The 14,093-nt window shown below is 51.3% G+C and overlaps 1 protein-coding gene across 1 annotated transcript; it reads left to right on the top strand.

Moving 5' to 3' along the window:
* Positions 1 to 343: 343 nt before the first annotated feature.
* LOC122374894 lies at positions 344 to 13,608 on the top strand. The gene is made up of 5 exons (XM_043353952.1): positions 344 to 2,479; positions 4,029 to 4,100; positions 7,076 to 7,108; positions 11,880 to 12,055; positions 12,539 to 13,608. Exons 1-5 carry the CDS (start codon positions 1,552 to 1,554, stop codon positions 12,542 to 12,544), a joined length of 1,215 nt encoding a protein of 404 aa, XP_043209887.1. The 5' UTR covers positions 344 to 1,551; the 3' UTR covers positions 12,545 to 13,608.
* The last annotated feature ends 485 nt before the right edge of the window (positions 13,609 to 14,093 follow it).

Raw genomic sequence — 14,093 nt, 5'->3', positions numbered from 1 at the left:
CGCTGAAGGTGGGATGTCTTCATCTGCGTGAGACTTCTGAGACTGCGGCCGAGCCCCGCCGCCCGTCCCGACCCCGGACGCTGGAAGGTGGGATGCTTCTTCATCTGCGTGAGACTTCTGAGACTGCGACCGGAGCCCGCCGCCCGTCCCGACCCCGGACGCTGAAGGTGGGATGCTCTTTCTGCGTGAGACTTCTGAGACTGCGACCGGAGCCGCCGCCCGTCCCGACCCCGGGACGCTGAAGGTGGGTGCTCATCTGCGTGAGACTTCTGAGACTGCGGCCAGAGCCCGCCGCCCGTCCCGACCTCTGAAGCGGGAAGCGGCTGATGCCCGTCATCTGCGTGCGACTTCCGAGACTGCGGCTGGAGGCCTGCCGCCCGTCCCGACCCCGGACGCTAGAAGATGGGATGCTCTTCATCTGTGTACAACTACTGGGGCGACGGTTGGAGCCCCGTCTCGTGTTTCCCCACCTACCTCTGAGACGGGAGTTTGTGGGTCAGTAAAAACCTCTTATTCAACAGCACTGCCAACTGAACTGATCGACATGACGCCGTTCTCTGCAAGCGAGTACGACCTTATGTCACCCACCTGCTCTACTTCGAGGGCTTCAGTCCAGGATGCAGGGGACCATGGCACATGGACTTTTCCTGAGCACTTGATGTGCAATCAAACAGAGATCACGGCTCCCGAGAACCACCATTTGGAGGAGAACGAATACGGAGAACAGGGAGCTGAGTCTGATGTCAGCGACGGTGTTGAGGTGGCTCCGCCCCAGCACAGTTCTCAGTCGCGTACATCTCAGTCGGCGAGGAACGGCGCATCGTGCGGCGAAGTGCGGAAAAAAAATGTTTGCATATATTGCAAGCAAAAGAGAAATCTGATATGGCGCCATATCAAGACGGTCCACCGTGACGAGAAGGAAGTCAAGGATATCCAGGAGTGTGATTCTGAGCAGGAACGAAAAATGAAAATCACCGTGATGATCAACAAAGGCAACATGGAGCACAACAAACTCGTCCTACAAAGGGGTGAAGGTGACATGATCTTGGGAAGGAAGTCGGACCAGGCGTCCGTGGACGACTACGTGCCATGTCCTTACTGCTATCTTTTTGTGGTTAAAACCAACATGATGCAGCACATAAAACATCACTGTGTGGCTCGCAAAACAGAATGCCCAGACATTCCCACGGTGCTGGCAGAGAGCCGGACGCTCCTGAGTGACGGCCAAGAAGAAAATACTGGGTATCACAAGGACATATTGTCTCGTATGCACGACGATGCAGTTACGAAGACCATAAAGAACGATGAACTCCTGAAGAAGTGGGGTGCCAACTTGCACGCGAAACTTGGAAGGTCGGGTTTTGCGCAGATAAGCCAGCGCCTAAGGATGATGGGCGAAGTTGTCCAAGCAGCCGGAAAGAGCATGCAAGAGCTGATCAATGGCGAAGGATTTGATACGGTTGTAAGTGCCACCAAATCCGTCTGTGGGTTTGAGCAGGACAAGCTAAACGCCCACACGGGCTGCCCACATACAAAACTCCTTCAAAGGCCATGCGGATTGGAGGCGAACTACGACAGCTGGCTGCTCTCAAGAAGGGCATTGCGCTGATCAAGAAAGAAGAAAGCGAAGTGAAAGATGCTGAGGCGTTCTTGTATCACGTGGACCAATTCTGGAATGTGAAGATCAGCAGCGTAGCGCTGAAGAACCGCGAGTCGAACAAGTATGACAAGAAAGACATGCTGCCCTTTACCAGCGATTTGAAGCTTTTCACCGAAAAAATGAAGGAACGAGTGAAAGAAATGACAGAAAAGGGAATACATGGCATGACAGACTATGCAAGGCTGAGCAAAGCGGTTCTCGCCCGTTTGCTAGTATTCAACAAACGCCGTCCTAAGGAGCTTAGCAGCATCCTGCTGCAATCATGGATCAACCGAGAGATGTACAAACAAGAGACGGTAGAAGAAGTGAACAAGTCAATGGGTGAAACAGAAAAGAAGTTGTTCAACGAGCTCGACGTCGTCATGTCCCGCGGCAAGTGCGGGAACAAGGTCCCCACCCTGATACCGAGCGACTGCGCGGCTCCGCTGCAGCTACTGGTAGACAACCGGGAGACGTACATTGACAAGGATAACAAGTATCTGTTCGCAAACCCTCTGGCGAGGACTACAGGACACTACAACGCAGGCGTGGTGCTTAAAGAGCAGTTGTCGGACATGGCACTAAACAGGGCAGATCTCTTCCATGCAACAAAACTACGGAAATATTGTGCTACAACGTCCCAGATTCTAGAGATGGGTGAATTCGATATGGAGGTGCTCACCCGGCACATGGGACATGACAAAGACGTGCATCGTGGTTACTACAGACTGTCAGACGCTACTCACGAACTGACGCGTGCCTCCATCCTGATGATGAAGCTGGACGAAGGATGCCTCTCAAAATATAGCGGACGGAGCCTGGAGGAGATGCTCACTGAAGGTAACTAATCGTTTGTACATGTGCTAATCGTAACATCACCATTCGTCTGTCATTTTAGCAGACATTTCATGCAGTTAAAGCATTAACCCGCGCCCCGCTGGGGGGGGGGGCAGAATCTGCCCCCCCCCTCCCGTTTTTCGCCAATAACTTCTAAACGCGTTACGCCAGCGACGTCAAACTTTCAGTACCTTATCATACATCAATTTGACACGTTCCCTGAAAATTTGAGCGAAATCCGTCGGAAAATTTTTGAGAAATTGACGTTTTAGTGACGTCATGTTCGCCATTTTCGCCTCAAAAACGGCAAAATTTCAAACGCCGCTAACATCTTCATTTTTAAAGGAATCAAGACGTAACAAAAAAGGTTATACGTGATTCTACTTTGTCTATCAAATGGCTATCTCGGTTTTTTGAAAATTTTGGATTTTGGCCAACATTTTTCCAAAAAACTGACTTTTTTGGGAAAATATTTATAAAATCCAAAATTTTGAGTTTAGCGAAAAAACCGGAATATATGTCAAAGAAGTGGTCTATGTGCACCTACATACCAATTTTTAGAAGAATCGGTTCAAAAATGTGGGAGTTATTCAAAATTTTATGACGTCACGCCACACAAAAATTTTGAAAAATGATTTTTTTGGAAGTTCTAGACCTCGTACGGAAACAAAAATAGCACCATTCGATTCGCCGTGAAAAACTGCATCGGATAGACACCTTTTAAGGCCTTAACAACCAACTTCAAAATTTGACCTCACTTGACCTGACCTTGACCTGACCTCGACCTGAAATTCATCCAGAGGTGGTCCATATCACTTATTGAGTGTGCCTATTGAATTCCATGAGTAAAATGACCCATAAAACATGTGTCGCACATGCCCTTTTCTATATTTTGTTTTTGGTGACCTGACCTGACCTGACCTGACCTTGACCTTGACCTTTGAATGACCTTGTGTGCGACGAATATTGTCTTGGTAGTCTAAGAACACGTTTTGGGCAATCAGTCTCAGTCCATTTTTCGGCAACTACGGTGCAAGGCCGATACTGTAGAAACTTGCATTTTGTACCCTTGACCTGACCTTGACCTGACCTCTGACCTACTTAAGCAAAAAAATTTGGCTCTTAAGATCCGCCTTGTTGAGAGCTTTCGATTGCCGTTTTCCCCTCTTCTACGACCATCGGTTCGGAAGTTAGACAGGGGGGGCAGAATCTGCCCCCCCCCAGCAGGGGCGTATGGCTGAATAGCCCAGCGGGGCGCGGGTTAATTTGCAATGTAGTGTTAAAGAGGCAATGCAATAACACCATGAAGAGAATCGTACAGAGCGAAGGCAATGTAAGACCGTTAAAGTTCACTGGTACTACTAGGTTATATGCAGACCCATGGTGCTGTACTTCAGATGAAGGACGAGCGCGGATAGCCAAAGCAGTCCGGGTACCACCGTAGCACATATGTTCCGTTCAGCGTTTTTTTTTTCAGAAATGCTTGCCCATTATGGCAGGCACTTATTTTGCATCACACATATTCTTAAATCTGACAGAGACGGTTTTTCAGAGGACTTCGACGAGCCAGGCTCTGAAAATGAGGGCGGTCCGGCTGATGATCGCCAAGAGGACGATGAAGGAGGTGAGGCGCATTCACTACATCTCTAGTGTGTTCCATGTCAAGCTTGCGGCTGAAGTGCTCTGTTGAAGGCAGTGCGTGATTTCTGTGCATACATCTTACATTCTAAGACTCAAATTATTGAATGGAGTAGCGCGCTCAGCGAATTGCCTGGAACTGCCAAGGGGACTCCGACCGCAAGCTTGATATGGAACAGACTATAGTCCGGCCTGAAGTTTTATAGTGGGAGGGCAATTGCATAGGTGAGTTCATATGCATTTATTGAAGCACTGCGATCGATGCAGGATAATAAGCGTATCGCTCAATAACTGCATTGTCCATGCGAGAATGCCTTTACTCACGTCCGTCTGAGGAGGGAGGAATCCGACCCATGGGCGATTTTTTTTTTTGCAATAGCAGCTCGATGGCGGCGTGAAGCGCCGCCCGCCACCCAACCTCGTCTACCCTCGGCCTCGTTTGCAATTTTGCTAAATCTGTTACATATGAAATGTCATATGCAAAAAAGTATTTAAGCAACACTCACTGCGTCTCCTTTGGTGAAATCTTGAGCTTAACGTATTGAGACAAAATATTTTGATAAAGCTCGATAGGGCTTGTTCTAAGTTATCGAATGCTATCTTAAATTGTTCTAGCTTTTATGTTTTTTTTTTCGAGACACGTAGCGTTTCGTGCTGAAAAGCGCCATTTTATTTTTAATGGCTGGCTTTTATCCATGCAAACCCTCTAATATTGATGTAGTAGGAGCGAGGACTCATGAGCCCCTTTCCCATGAAATTTGCTGTTTTTAGTTCCATGGGAGCGAAACGTAAGTGGGGTCGTATCAAGCCCCCCCCTCCTCAGTCGTTCTTGTTCGGGGTGGCAAAAAAAAAGCAGTAGACAGGTGCAGGTTTAGGGGACGTCGTGCTAACGAAACGACAAACTCAAAATCTTTAACAAGACATGAAGCGAAAAGATCTTTTTGGCCGGAGGAATCCAGAGCGTCGTAAGCCTCGTCGTAACTGCGACGTGTCGCAAGTTGTGTAGTAAGTCGTTTTTGGAGGGATCAATCGATGAGTAGCGTTACTTAAGTAGTAAAGCCTGTCGCAAGTTGCCTGATTTGCGACACAACTTACGAATTTGAAATAGCAGTCGTAAGTTGTGTCGTAAGCTAACCTTGCTTTGAGGAAGAGGTCACAGGTCACAGGTCATTCGGGCCATGGTCACGAAATTTACATGGTTAGTGTAAAATTGTTTGAACTTGAGTTAAAATTGGTTACAATCCGTTGACGCTAACGCGAGTTATAGAGCTTGAACCGACGGGTCATCTGTGAGGCCTCAATCCGTGCCAGCGAGTGTTAAAAATGGTGCATAATATGTTATATTCAAATTCATTGGGGTATTCAGGGATACAAAGCAGCCTTATATCATTCCAGCAACTACTGGCGAGTCCAGAAAGGCGATCTTGGACGTTGCGAGGGGCATCCCCCAAAAGATTCTCCCAATTCCAAAAACGACGTGTCTCAGATGGCCCCCATGGCTCCAATTTAGCTCTGTGATGACCCCAGTTGACCTCTGTGATCTGCCGTGTCTCAGATGACCTCCGTGACCTCCCATTGAGCTCTCTCATTACTCCGAGCTGACCTCTGTGACCTGACGTGTCTCAGATGACTTCCGAGTTTTGTGATGACCCCAAGTTGACCTCTGTGACCTGACGAGTCCTATATGACCTCCAATTGAGCTCTCTCATGACTCCGAGCTGACCTCTGTGACCTGACGTGTCCCAATTGAGCTCTGTGATGAGCCCAAGCTGACCTCTGTGACCAGACGTGTCCCAGATGATCTCAAAATGAGCTCTGTGATGACCCCAAGTTGACCTCTCTGACCTGACGTGTCCCAGATGACCTCTATGACCTCTAAGTGACCTCTGATAACCCCAAGCTGACCTCTGTGACCTGACGTGTCCCAGCTGATCTCAAATTGAGGTCTCTGATGACCCCAAGTTGACCTCTGTGACCTGAAGTGTCCCCAGATGGCCTACAATTGAGCCCTGTGGTGACCTCAAGTTGACCTCTGTGACCTGACGTGTCTCATATGACCCCCATGACCTCCAATAGAGCTCTGTGATAACCCCCAAGTTGACCTCTGTGACCTGACGTATCTCAGATGACCCATATGACCTCCAATTGAGCTCTGTGATGACCCCAAGTTGACCTCTGTGACTTGACGTGTCCCAGATGACCTCCGTGACCTCCAATTGAGCTCTTTGATGACCCCAAGCTGACTCTTGTGACCTGACGTGTCCCAGTTGACCTCCAATTGAGCTCTGTGATGACCCAAAGTTAACCTCTGTGACCTGACGTGTCCCCAAGTTGACTTCTGTGACCTGACGTGTCCCAGATGACCTCTGTAACCTCCAATTGTGACCTCCAACTTCAACTCTCTTACCTCTCTGTGACTTCAAACTCTCTGAACTCATTTCTTCTAAAGCATAGCTTCTAGATGCTCTTTAGCCACGAATCTCCTGTGATCGACCCCAAATTTTATGGCAAATTATGTGAGCGTTAGCGATCACAAGTCACCCAGTTGAGACAAAGCTTCAGAATCAGAGAACATGCTTGACCTGGCTGTCTCATAAGCTCTCAAACCAGAAAGGCGAATGTTCCGTTATGCGTGATAGAGTTTTCGACCTTACTGACGTTTACTACGGGATCAGCTGATCGTGTAGCCTTTTAAATTCTCGAGTAAAGCGGGTATTTAAGCCTCGTCGTAGCTACGTTCTGTCGTATCCTCCGACAAACCCCTCTTTCCTCAACATCCCTCCTTTTTCGCTACGACACAACTTGCGACGGGACATGTGTCGTAACTTGCGACGTGTCGTAGATGGACTTGCGACGCCCCGGCCAAATTTATGTTCTCATGCATAACCATGTAATGTTAACAGAATTACATGGTTAAGTGGTTCTATTCCTAATGTTAACTATATTTTTTAATGTCCACAGGCCATGAACAGCGGAAGAAGGACCGCAAAAAAAGTAAGTGAAAGGTTTGGCGCCTTACATCGCCTGCATCAGCTTTACGTGTTGCATTATTTTCATAAACGTATTGAAATTTCCTGCATTAAATACCCTCTTTGTTAAATTTGTATACCTTTTTATATGCAAAGAAACATTAAATGTTGATGGTTTGCCCCTCCCGATTTTTTAGACTCGCTAGTAGAGGCACCTATGTATCTTGCGGCAATGGCTAACAAACAAAGAAAACGGCAGACAAGGAAGCATGAAGCACCAAGTCCAACACATTCTGCCGTCCAAAGTCAAAACCCCACATGTCAATTTTGGGTCATTTTTCGTTTTTTACACCATTGTGACCAGCTTGCAAAGCTCTATTTCATGCCATGAGGATTTTTTTCAAAAACCAAAAAAAGCTTTTTGGGAGAGGAAAAACAAATTTTGGAATTCACACGTCTTTGAAAAGCACGGAAGTGACACAGTCAAAACCCACTACGTCGGCGAAAACCCACACGTCATGGCTAACCTATGTGCCAGTGACAAAATCCACGTCGGTAAACCCATAGACGTTCTTGCAGATTATGAAATGCTTGCAACGTCAAAACCCAATACGTCGCTACACTACACAAGGACGACGTGAGGGCTTTTGACATGTGGTTATATGCTGTCTGCATTGAGTTTATCCTGTTCGGTCGCGAGGACGTATGGGTTTTTGCCGTCTTTGAAGCATCTTTAAAGCCGTATCAATGGACATCAGTATCAAATGGACGATTTGAGATACGGAGAGTGGCACGACATGCCTATAGCAAGTCTCACGGTGTTGCCGAATTCCGAAATGACAGCAGGGGACGAGTTTTGCTGAAGTGGAAAGGATGACGTCACTCAGTTGCTGGAGAGCTGAGGGCTGTTCACGGGCCCTGTGTGCGGTCGGACCGCACACAGCCTCCAAGCTCCGCCCACTGCGTCCCTACGTCAGCCTTCCGTCACCGCACACAGCGACCGCTGTGGCCGGTCGGGACTGGCCACAGCGGATCGTTCACCGCACGCAGCCGTGACGTCAGAGCCGCCTACCCATCCCCTACCCCCACGCCTGCTGGACGCACCGCACACACCGCACGCAGCAGTGTGCGGTGCCCGTGAACACCCCTCAGGGTCCTTTACAGCTGCCTCTCGAACCTTCTTCTCCGTTAGCGGTGATAGGTGTTCGCCCCTGACGCAGATGACGACCTTTTCCTCATCGGCTTCTTCTACGGGCCCTGTAGTGGACAGCCGCTGGCGTGACAGTGCGTCAGCGACAGTGATCCTGCTGGCAGGGGCGCTCGTCACTTCGTAGACGTACGGTAGCATTCGAGCCTACCACCTAGCAACAGGTGCTCCCGCCCAGTCTGAGAACTTAGGCGAGGAGCGTGTTCATCACGGACTGGCCAGTCCGGAGTGTTAAACGTCGCCCTCAGAGGTAGACGTTCCACCGCTCCATTGCTTGCACGGCACTGAGGGCCTCACGGTCGGACAAAGAGCACCGCTCGTCAGGACAAAGCACTGAGCCGTCAGGACAGCTGTGACATGATGGCACCAGCACCCAGCAGTGCTATCAAATGAATGATTCGGATGCGCGTGGCCGTGACGTCACCACTGTCGGTAGGTCTCGGTTTAAGGGCGTCAGAACCGGGCTGCTCGGTACCATTTTTGATGGTCTGGAACCTTGACTCTTCCCCCATCCACTCGAACAGCACTCCTTCCGTAGAATCACAGCAAGTTGTCGGATGTAAGCGCAGACTGGGATGGAGCGATTCGACCAGCAAGTCAGCGAGAGGAAACTTCTGAGCTCCCTAACAAGTTGTGAAGGAGATTCTGGCAAGCAGAGTCTGTCGAGACCAGGCCGGAGGTGATTTGCAGAAATCGTATCAACTCACCGTGCGAGATGAACGCTGATGTTCCTGCTCTCCGGATGGGGTTCCAGTTGCTCACATGCCGACCGGAGATCGATGTTGCTGTAGACTCTGCCATGAAGTCGAGCCTGGTACTCTTCGATTGTCGAAAGAGGATATATCTCAGCCACAATATGTGAGTTGGGCCACCTGATGTCAACGCTGCCCGTTGAATTTGCGAGAGAAGACCTGCGGGTTCACCCATGAGGACGCTTCAATCTTCTCCACGATGTCTTCCGCTCCTCCTGCACCTCATCTCGAACAGAGAGCAAAAGACGGCGCAGCTTGTAGTCCGTGGGCTTAGGGACGAGGATGGGACATTTGGGACGAGGATGCTGTAATGCTGGTAGCCATTGATGGTCGGGAGAATCGCATCCCCCTCCTCTTGTATGGTGAAGACCTCACCTGATGTTGGGAAATGGTGACACCCAGCTTTGCATCAGACCCAGGCCTGTGATGGCTTCCGCAGCGGCCATGTATCCACCAGGAAGAGGCTGGCATCCACCGACTGGTACCGGGCTGTGGCACGCAGACGTCGCAGAGTATTTACCTGTCACGCTGAAATGCATTCTCCCGAACCTGAGGAGGTTGGATGTGGATGGCTCGTAAGTGCATCCCTAGAGACGGCAGACGTACTCTGCACTAAAGTCTCAAGGTCGAGCAGGTTTCACCAGCATCCACCGTAAGTGTCATCGCTTGCCTACGCCTCTCTGCCTCCAGGATGACAGGGCCGGTCACCTTACTTACTGCAGGTGTTTACCTTGCACTGCAACACATGAAACGCCATGGTGGCCTTCTTCACTCGTGTTAACTTCCTCTTTCCGACTGCAGCATAGTGACTTCCTTCCACAGACGCGTCAGGTCACTCGTCTGGCAGGACACTGAGGGGCCCTGGCTGTTGGCATGGTCAGCGAGCCCCTAGCTCCCGCATGGCCTTCTACAGATGCTGGGTGTTCTGTCAACCGCGGCTGTCGGCTGATATTAGCCACTGCGTTGTGTTCATGACGAGCCATCAGACGACTGGAGGATTGAACGCTCGTAGGCTTCACACAAATCGAGCACCTTCTCCAGGGTGAGGGCACCGTCTTGCAGGAACTTCGCTAGATGATGATGCAGGATCTGTTCCACCACGAGGTATCTGATCGTCTTATCTTCAATCGTCCTGAAGTTGTTGCTCTTGTTCTCCGCGGGTCGGCTCATGGCCGGCCGTAGCCCAACGGCTCTCGGTGACTGAGGTAGCCGCGGCTGAAGGCCGCCACGACACCGCCGTCCCAAAGCTGCGTAGGGTCCGATCATATGTTTCCGAGTAGTTGGAGCCTCGCTCCGGCCAAGCATGGGCACCCGAGCAACACGCGCTCCGGTGTGTCCGGACCCTCGCGGCACACCAGGCAGCGCGCCACTGCACTGGGCAGGCCAGGTCGCTGCACTGTGGACACTCGCGCTCGGGGTGGCGTCCGATCCTGCGCAGATAACTACGAGTGGCTCCAGTGTCCCGCCCGCAGCTGGTGGACGTTAACCGCCTCGTCCCGAGACACCAGAAGCACCGGCATCGGCATCCGGTCTCCCATAATGTTTTTTGAAGATGCTGTCTGTCCAGCTGCGATGCCATGCCTTGGTGGCGGAGCGGCCAAGGCTGACAGCCTTCACGAAATTAATTCGTATATGATTGTCCAATTCAATTGTCCAATTCAAACAATCAGCCTTTACGAAGCAGCGGACGTCCATCGGGACGGCGGCTTGCGACATGCTGGAGGCCACTTTAGCCAGCACGTCCACCCTTTCGTTGCCGGGTATTCCGCAGTGTGCCGGGATCCACTGTATGAGGACTCGGAGTCAGGAGCAGTCGCCATACGGCGGCACCGAGTGCCGTCGGTCGTCTGACTCCCAGCACCACTCGCCAGCGTGGCGAGCGCCGCCTGCGAGTCTGAGCAGACGATGACTGGGCTCTCCGCCGGGCCGCCTTCCAGCTGTAGCAGCATCTCCAGAGCCCCGCGGATCGTCACCAGCTTAGCGCGGGTACTGCTGCATATCTTGACTGCGGGGGCTCGGAGCTCGTGTTCCTCGCCCGAGGGGAGGATTATCAACGCTTCACTCCCTCTGGCTGAGACACCTCCCTCCGCCGAGCCGTCGCTCCATACCTACACGGCGTCGTCTGGAAGGGTGGCCAGATGTTCCTCCGTTTCCGAGCGCCGGACGTCGGCTGGTGCTGTGCGGCTGATGTGGCTGCCGATGTCTAATTTATCGTCCTGAAGTAACATATATTGGCTAGTGCTCGCAAAGCGGACACATATTCTGTAGTAGTCTCACCAGGCTGTTGGCCTCTCCGACGGAAGATGAGATGCTCTACCGCAACACTGTTTGGACGCTCTAGGTAGGCCCGTTTACCCGGTTGATGCCCGCTAAGCAGTGCTGAACTAAACAACCATGTCTGCTATTTATCACTAAATCACCCGGAGCAGACGAAAGTATATCATGCGGGTATAACAGATGTAAAGTCGGTATCACACCGGGCGTCAGTGTTTCCGAATAAGTATGTAATTAGAAAGTTAACTCTTTGAAACAAAGGTGATGGCCTGAGGTTAAATATTTTGTGCTGTGAGAAAATCATTTAAAGCAACCAGTAATTGGTTGTGTTTTACCTTTTTGTCTATCAGGAAGTTCGTCAACGGTGTCACAATAGAATAATTTTCACCTTTGACAACGTGTATAACTGTAGGGCGGCCCATTACCTGACTAGAAAGGTTGTGAATGCACCCTTGTCCTTCCATCGATGTATTGTGATTGGAAGAGCGTCACGGCGCTGGTAAAAAACTTGCCTCAGGCTAGTCAAGGCGTATAACAGGGTTAACATTTCTTTATTTTTTCAGAGCGATATGTAAAGTGGTCTGTGCCCGAAGTGCAGAGACTGCGGGCGATACTGAAAGCCCGCGGTGGGCGGGTACCCAGTATGGATGACCTCAGAGACCTGTACAAGAGGGAGCCGTTCAACGGCCATAATCTGAATGACATAAGATGCAAGATGTACAAACTTAAACAGAAGGCAGTAAGTATTGACAATGTATTGATGCACTTCTTTGTACTTGGCGCGTATGTTTGTTGCGATGCGCTATATTCGGTTGCTTATTTTAGGCGTGCAAGGGATGATTCCTCCTTGATACTAACTGAGTCAATCGTCAGTTAGTTCTTCAATGTTCATTGTCATAACTATGTAAGTGTGGATAAGGTGACCTATTTTTGAGTTCATAGAACTGGAGCCAGCAGAGCTCCAACCGCATTTTTTTACTTCAATAAGCCAAATTCCAGCGGTATTAACCCTCGCCGGACCTATTGGTTTTCTACATACGCGCCGGCCGAGGGGGGTACTACGACCCCCTCGCCGTTTCGCCCCTGGTGGAGCTAGCGCGTCGCTGAAAAAACGCTTTTGAAAACCGTAATAGGCTCAATATTGTATTTCCTTCACATAGCTCCATGACTCCGTCCGATTTCACGGCGTAACTAACATCAGTTCGGTGGTCCCTGCCCTCAGGAGTGAGCTGCTGGAGCGGCCGGGCCGGGCTGTTCTGGGTTGGGTCCGGACGGGACTTGGGGACCGGCGCCGCCCGCGGCGTCAAATACATGTGTCTGCCCGCGCCCCAATGCCGCCCGCGGCGACAATACATGTGTCTGCCCGCGCCCCGATGCCGCCCGCGGCGACAATACATGTGCCTGCCCGCGCCCCGATGCCGCCCGCGACGTCAGCAGTGCTCTCTGTGGCAGCCAGTGAACAGCCGCCACATGGCCTATGTCAGGATCGCTCGAGGCGCTGCAGTAGGTCCTGCTGGCCGTGTCCGGTGTTTGGTTGTCAAGCTCTGAAGCACCGTTTTTGTTGAGTTTGGTTATCAAGCTCAGAAGTCAGAGGCACCGTTTTTGCTGCGTGATACCGATGGCACGGACGCATGTACCATGTTCGGTTGTGTCTCGTGTGCCTGGTGTAAGTCTAGTGATTGTGTTGATCCGATCGAGTCTGTGCTAGGGTCCAGTGGCAGCGCCCGATGCCGTCGGTCCATGTGTGGTCGGCAAAGGGTGGCCAGCGGCCTAGCGTACGTCGGAGTCGTGAGCGTCAAGATGGCGTGTGAAGTGTGTATGGGTTGTTGTGTATCTCGATAACGTGTTTCCTCATAATGGTTTCGATGCTGTAAGTTCTCGTAAGTCCGTTGTCATCAGTTGTTCTCTGGTGTCCGTCCTTCCCTGTTCGGCACTGGCAGCGGTGCCCGGTGATAGGGCTGAATCGGGCCGGGGGCTGGGCTGTGCTGGGTTGGGTCCGGATGGGACTCGCGGCCCGGAGCCGCCCGCGGCGTCAGTAAGTACATACATTGAGTTTTACATTGAGACAGAAGCACCGTTTTTGTTGAGTGACACCGATGGCACGGACTTGAGTACCATGATCCGTTGTGTGTTGTGTGCCTGGTGTAAGATTGTGTTGATCCGATCGAGTCTGTGCTAGGGTCCAGTGGCAGCGCCCGATGCCGTCGGTCCATGTGTGGTCGGCAAAGGGTGGCCAGTCCGGCAGCTGCATTTTTGTGTCCTTATTGAAATACACTGTCAGTCGTCAGAAAATGAACCTTTTTGCACCGTAGCGGCATGCTGCCGTTGGCGTGACGCTGCACATGTCCACACGGAGCCCGTCGGTGGGCGAGCTGCAGGCGGGGCTGGCGCTGACGGGCGGCGCCAGCCCGCGGCTCGACGGCGCGCTGGCCGACCGGCTCGGCTCCTGCCGGACGCCGCTGGTGGCCTCTCAACTGCTCTGCGCCGTTGCATACCCGTTATTGTCCATTATGTTTTACCGTTCGTGTCTGATTCTGGTCTCCATGGTTGATCCTATGTCGTTCGTGCCAGGTTATGGTAACGTTCTTTCCTGATGTACATACCATCGCGCCATATTCTGGAACCGTTCGTGCCTGGTGACGGTACGCTCTCCAGTCCAAAATGGTGCCGTTTGTACCAGGTTCTGGTGCCGGGTCTCATAACTGTTCGTGTTAGATTACGGTAGTTACTAGTTATGCTTGACTGTTCTGTAGTTCGAGCCTGAATTGCCTCACCAT

The sequence above is a fragment of the Amphibalanus amphitrite genome, unplaced genomic scaffold (assembly GCF_019059575.1).
Source record: "Amphibalanus amphitrite isolate SeventyFive unplaced genomic scaffold, NRLGWU_Aamphi_draft 001735F_arrow, whole genome shotgun sequence".
NCBI lineage: Eukaryota > Metazoa > Arthropoda > Thecostraca > Balanomorpha > Balanidae > Amphibalanus > Amphibalanus amphitrite.
This window is presented reverse-complemented; position numbering and strand designations above follow the sequence as displayed.

Coding starts and splice junctions, on each gene's coding strand:
- LOC122374894 (XM_043353952.1), top strand. CDS start 1,552: ATGCGGATTGGAGGCGAACTACGACAGCTGGCTGCTCTCAAGAAGGGC. Junction 2,480..4,028: donor GGAGGAGATGCTCACTGAAG/GTAACTAATCGT, acceptor ACGGTTTTTCAG/AGGACTTCGACGAGCCAGGC. Junction 4,101..7,075: donor CCAAGAGGACGATGAAGGAG/GTGAGGCGCATT, acceptor TAATGTCCACAG/GCCATGAACAGCGGAAGAAG.